The sequence below is a fragment of the Acyrthosiphon pisum genome, chromosome X (genome assembly GCF_005508785.2).
Source record: "Acyrthosiphon pisum isolate AL4f chromosome X, pea_aphid_22Mar2018_4r6ur, whole genome shotgun sequence".
In the NCBI taxonomy this organism is placed as follows: domain Eukaryota; kingdom Metazoa; phylum Arthropoda; class Insecta; order Hemiptera; family Aphididae; genus Acyrthosiphon; species Acyrthosiphon pisum.
The window spans coordinates 2,300,956-2,307,490 of NC_042493.1; the positions used below are offsets into that span (position 1 = coordinate 2,300,956).

A 6,535-nucleotide genomic window follows, 5' to 3' on the forward strand; every position below is an offset into this window, starting at 1 on the left:
CCATTCATCTGAAACTATACCACCTACTTCTAAGGCATTAAGTATGACCTTCTTCTGGAACTTCCATAACGGCCAGTTTTCCGCACATAATTTTGTTATCTTCACCGAGTCTTCCATGATCGATGGCTTCCGTATACTTGACCTGTATAACAATTTACCAACTAAATTTTACCTTATGTACACTGATCCGCCGTTTTCCGAAATCCAGGGTATCTCCGACTGGTTGTAGTTTTCTGCGTTAATACACTTATAAAAACACTTCGACTGGGCTAGTGACTGTGTATCTGGGTACCTGGGCCCATAACCTGTTGAAAGTGCAGCTTGACAGACTAACCGTTTTAGTATTAATATAAATTAATAACACGACAATATGATTATGTATAAGTATAATATATAATAACGTACAACTGGACAATTTAATGTGACTGTACACACACACCGTATACGCACTGTACGACGGTGGCCGTGCAAGTAATTCTTACATGCTACAAAGGCCCTATATATATGCACAACCGAGGTCATGTTACATCCGTATAGAGAGTGAGTCTTACGCTCGTATAACTAGATACTAAATTGTACACACGTGTCAAGGCTGACTACTAATATTAATTGTACATTTCAACAGAATCATCATCACTTAAACAGTTATTGATCTGTTGGTCGGCTACAGTTGAAACAGTTACATCATATACACTTAAGTAAGTAGGTTCTTTCTTTCTAAGTCTTTTTAATCCTGTTAATATTATAAAACTATATTGTCTGCATTTAAACTGATGTTTTTAATAGTATAAGTTTTTACCTTGCTCTGGGATATTAATTGAAATATTATGTTCCAAACAAAATTTTTTGATATTATCCCAAAGCTCAGAAAAGTGTTCACTATTTCGATTATTTTCAAGTGTTAAAATTACTCCTTTAACTAAATGTCCTGATTGGCCCAGAGTTGTTCCTTTTAATTGAAGCTGAGTACTCAAAATATTTATAGACTGAAGAACTTCATGTAATATAAATAAATATAATATAAATTTAAAATTACTAATAGTTGCACGGACACCTAAAATGAAATACAAAACATTAAAAGAAGAACAATGTAACTCACAATTAAATAATTTAAATAACTTACCAATTGCTTGTGCCACATCTTTTGATTTCTGTTCAACTATTTCATTATCCAAAGCCATTAAAACAGAAACATAATTTTGTATAAGAGCATTACAGCTTTTATACCTACAAACCCATCTGGTATCGATTAGTTTTTCTAGTTTAGTAATTTTTAAACCAAGTTTATTTTGAATTGTTGACAATTTGTGATCTTTGGCTGGTTTAGAAAAGTGTACATATAAAGCTTCTAATCCATTAAATACATTCCTAGCATCCTAAAATATTCATCAATTAAAATAGTATCTATCAACATAGTTTATTGCAATTATTACTTTTAAATGCTTGCACATATCAACAACGACTAGGTTAAGCTTATGAGCCATGCAATGTACATAAACCGCTTGAGATGCTGAGGGATGGGATTGTCTAAGTTTAGATTGCACACCTCCAACTGATCCCGACATGACGGCAGCCCCGTCATAGGATTGTCCAATAATGGGGACATTACTTAAATTTGAAGAATTTATGAAATTTATCAAAACAGCAACCAAGGAATCAGCATTTTGATTTTCTGAGACATCATAGAACTCAATAAATCTTTCACAAACATCTAAATTTTTAGAATATCTAATGCAAATAGCTAGTTGCTCTTGCTTATGACACCTGTAGTAAAAACAAAATATTGTCTTATCATACAAATTTGAAAAAAAAAATAATGAAAACAATTTTATAATAGTCAAGACAATTTATATTGTATTTAATACCTTTCTGTAGTTAAGTTTTTCTCATTAAATATATTAGAATTTAGAATAAAATAATATATTCATAATATATACTAATTACTAATTAGGAATAATTATGATTTATTACCGAGCTTCATCACATTGTATGCTAAACATTCCTGATTCTCGTATTTCCTTAATGATAATTTCTTTTAAGTATGTTGCGCAAATAGTTATAATCTCATTTTGTATTGCCCAACTAGTGTAGTTTTTTTTTTTCAGCATTATATATTTTAGCAAAATCAGAATTGTATCTTGCAAAAAGGGAAAACATTTCTTTAAAATTTCCTAAAAATTATTTAAAATTAATATTAAAACAAAATTAAATCAACAGGATAATTAGTTGCATTTCAATAAAAACTAAACCAACTATACAAACTTTCAATACCTTTATTTAATGAATTTTCATCTTCTCGATGCGCTCGTAATGCAATTCCTTGACGGCCATGGTATAATACTATATCACATAGACATTTGATATATTCCTGGTTTTTCAATATTTGTTCTTTGCTAGCTGCTGACAGCTGTGTAATCACTGAAATTGTTCCTAGTTTTTTAGAATTTATGTAACATTCCCATTTAACCATTGCTGTTAAGTGATGTTCACTTTGAGAGTGTAATTGCAACTTAGTTTTTTTTTGTTTTGCATCTCTGAACCACCCAACTAAAAGGTAAAAAAACAGCAATCACCTATAGTTGATAGTTATACATATTATGCAAATAAGTAATAACTATTAATTACTTTTTTCCAATTATTAAAACCAGCAGTCTTAAATGTGTCTTCAATATGACCAGAATCTACTGCAAATAAACGGCAAGCATAGCAAAAGCAGGCATTTAACTTGATACTGTATTCTAACCAGTTAAATTCTCTATACCTAGTAGGTAAGCCGAAGAAAAAGATCGGTTTTGCGCACCAAATTTGGTTTTAGGATAATCCTGAATTCAAAAAAATATAGTGCATTGTGCCCCATTATAAGTTGATCATATAAATAAATTATAACTAAAAGCAGTTAAAGCTATAAAAATGTATAGGTTTAATACATAAAAATATAAAATAATCAATCATACATACATGTATTCATGCTTTATATTGACTATAATATGGTGTATTATTAATTTAATTAAATATAATTGGTTTAATCTTTAACCCAGACGGCATTTTGTAATGGCAATATTATAATAACTTTATACTAATATTATTCGTGATTAATGATTATAATGTTATAATAATATTGTTTAACAAAAAATTGCTGTCTGGGAATAATATGTGTATATTATACGTGTACATACTTTTAGTATTGGTTGAACAGGGCCCGTTTCCAAGGTTCCAAGATCGCATTCTGAGTTTGAATTCAAATGGTGTGACACAGTTACAGTACTAACAGTAGTAACACTTACATGTGGTGATGATGACACATCGGATTCAATAACATGTGGTACACTAGTACTACTGCTACTAGCAAGCAGATAATCGTCGTTGTGTACTTGTTCTGGTTGTTCATCGTTTACATTAGAATCTTTATTAGACTTTTTAGTTGAAAAGTTAAAAATCGAAAAACACTTTTTATTTTTGTTATGGTTGTCCATTATTTCAACGAGGTCTACAAATGCGACAGCCGACAGATAGGAAATGTTAAAACACGTGGATAGCGGAATTCAAAAACACGTTATAGAAAACTGAAAATGGACGCTAATAAAGCAGCACATACAAAAACTTATGTCGTTCACTCGATTGGTTGAGTGCGGAGTGATAAGCACTTGTCCGAAAATGATAATAGTGGTTGTTCCATGGTTTAACGGCAGTTACCATGTGACCAACTTGAAGTGATGTTGCATAGCAAGTCGAGGGATATTTTCGATTTTCGGAGCGGAGCGACCATTGTTATGTATAACAATCATACCAATATATCAACATAAATCGTTTCAAATAAATACAGACATATTATAGAAAATAATATTTAGTATTATTGGTAATATAAAATAATTATAAAATTTGGAAAAAAATGTAATCATTTAATTTTTTTCCAAAAACAATAATATGGTTATAATTAAGGTTTATTCATTTTTACGAAACAATTGAATAATTTATTTTGGGGGGGCTATTGTAAGTTTAGGGGGGCTAAGGCCCCCCCCCTAGTTGCGCCTATGTGCAACAACCCCCTCCAGTATCACTAAACAATGAAATAATCTCTAATTCGGACACGGTCAAATATTTAGGATTATACTTTGACAAAAAACTTAACTGGGCCAAACACATTCGCATGACCAAACTAAAACTAAATCGAAGACTCTCTATTCTCCGTAGTAAGACTGGGTACAATTGTAACATTTTTCATAAAATTATTTATTTCTGCCAAAATTCAAAATTTTTTGAATCGTTTATACATTCAATTAGTAAAGTAGGTTGTTACCTCTCAAAATATGTGTGTATTGAATCTTTATTTCCACATGATTTTGAATAGATATAAATATAGAAAGAAAAAAAATACAATTGTACAATTGGTACAATTGTAACAGCACTAGGGACAGATGTAACATACATGATTTTTACTTTTTATATTATTGTAAAACATATAAAATATAACAGTTACATTTAAATTAAATAAAACATAACTTTGGTAAACAGATTACCTTAAATAGTAATATAATTTTTGATTTTTAAATTGTTAAAACAATTATAACATATTAATAACCTTTAATTAAAATAAAATATAACTTTGGTAAACAGATTATCTCAAATAACAAATTGTTATATAACTTTTTACTTTTAAATTATCAAATATGTATAGTATAATATGATTTAAATAACATAAAATAATTTCATTTAAATAAATTAAAATAAAATAGGTGCAACAGTGTATCACTGTAGGTGACTGTTACATTTGTACCCCTTCAATATTTTTGTAAATACTTAAGTATTAGAAAAAATACTGACTATTTAGAGTGTTAAGACCGGAACCAAAAAAAACTACACTACTTTTGGTGTATATCAAAATAACTATAGCCAAACATCATAGGCGTGCGCAGACTCCTGTTTCAGGCGTGGCTTTAATTTTTTTCTAATCACCCACCCCCTTATAAAACCCTGTCTTAAAAAAAAAAAAAAAATAGATATACAAAACATAGGTAAGTAGAAATACAATTTATTATAAAAAACATGTTAAGAATTAATAATACAATTATTACAACTCAAGTCTTAAAGTACTAATCGTCGTTCTCCAGTTATTAAAATCTTGAACTCTTCAATTACTTCATCATAATTGATTGAATTAGTTACCTCTTGCTCAACAAACATGCATAGTAATGCATCTAGTCGTTCTTGATTCATCGTAGACCGTAATTTTGTCTTCACTATACTTAACTTTGAAAAGGAACGTTCACAAGAACAGTTTGTTACGGGCACAGTTAAAAATAATTTAAGAATAATTGAAAATTGATTAAAAATAGTTCACACCTTCACTTAACCAATGTACCCAGTTATGGATTATTTTAGTTGATGTTCCTTTCATAGTTAATACTTCTGAAGTAGTCATGTTATTTAGTAATTTAATTTCTGCCTTTAATCCATTGACATCAGTGTTAAATAATATTTTAAAATATTTCATGTTATCCTCAGTAGGATTTAAATTGACTAGATTCCCAATACCTTCAATAAGTTCTAGATTTTCTTGATGAAAACGGCTATTTAAGCCAGACATAATTTCATCTAAGGCAAAAAAATAACAAGAATGTTTCATTTCTAATTTTTTTGTTTCTTCAAAATATTGATTATCTTGTTTATCATCTACTTTACGTTATTACTTTTCGTTTTTTTACCTTAGGAACTTCAATATTATTTTCATCACACATACGTATAGTTTTGTCGTTTATTTTGTCATATTCACCATCCTCAGATCGATAACGAGTAATTGTATTTGTTTACGCCGAAAGCACTCCTTATACAAAGGTTGGCACCTACGACTCGCACCACACAGGATTGGTATTTTACTGAAATTACAACATTCTTTAACAAACAATCTTTAGTTTTTATTACATGAAAAAATATCAATAGACAACTTACTATGGGGATGGCCAATCCACCTAATTAAAACAACTTACCAATAAAAACAATCTAATATTTAAAATAATTATGGGACTGCTCATTACAATTTTATACATAAATGGGGAAATGCAGAGCTGCTGATGACGAAGATGAATCCAGATAAACTTGAGATGTCGAACTGACGGTTTGGTTTGACCGAACTGGTAGTGTGGATGAACTGGCCACGTGTATCTTGCAGATGGATACGGCACTTTATAATAAAGGCTGTATCAGCACCGAACTGGCTAAACTTTGAGCTGTTGTCAATTAGAAGTTTATTACTTGATTGACAGCAATAACTTTGCATAATATCACGTTAGAAAAAATAGGTTATTTCTGAGAAAAACCATTAACCGTGTGTAGTGTATAGGCATAAGCCACACAAAAAAAAACAACTACAAACAAAACGGTACTAAATCGAACTGACGGGTACAGAGAAGCCGACAATCAACAACAATGAACAGACTAGACTAGCGACAGCAGTGACTGTCGAAAGGCGTCCATGCTCAGTGTCGCCAACACTGGTAGAGAACGTTAACCAGTGGCTCCTGGGTCGGGGTGCGAACAT

At 30.4% G+C, this 6,535-nt stretch overlaps 1 protein-coding gene across 1 annotated transcript; it reads right to left on the bottom strand.

Moving 5' to 3' along the window:
- Nucleotides 1-37: 37 nt before the first annotated feature.
- LOC115034028 (zinc finger MYM-type protein 1-like) lies at nt 38-2,000 on the bottom strand. Its single transcript, XM_029489130.1, has 5 exons — nt 1,972-2,000; nt 1,434-1,764; nt 1,124-1,376; nt 912-1,054; nt 38-142 (listed from the first exon to the last, which is right to left on the bottom strand). Exons 1-5 carry the CDS (start codon nt 1,998-2,000, stop codon nt 38-40), a joined length of 861 nt encoding a protein of 286 aa, XP_029344990.1.
- Nucleotides 2,001-6,535: the final 4,535 nt, after the last annotated feature.

Excerpts from the sequence above, each read along its gene's own strand:
- LOC115034028 (XM_029489130.1), bottom strand. The coding sequence starts at position 2,000 with ATGTTTAGCATACAATGTGATGAAGCTCG. Across the intron at positions 1,765-1,971 it reads ATACAATGTGATGAAGCTCG|GTGTCATAAGCAAGAGCAAC; the intron begins GTAATAAATCAT and ends TTTTTACTACAG. Across the intron at positions 143-911 it reads CAGGACATTTAGTTAAAGGA|GTCAAGTATACGGAAGCCAT; the intron begins GTAATTTTAACA and ends ATTGTTATACAG.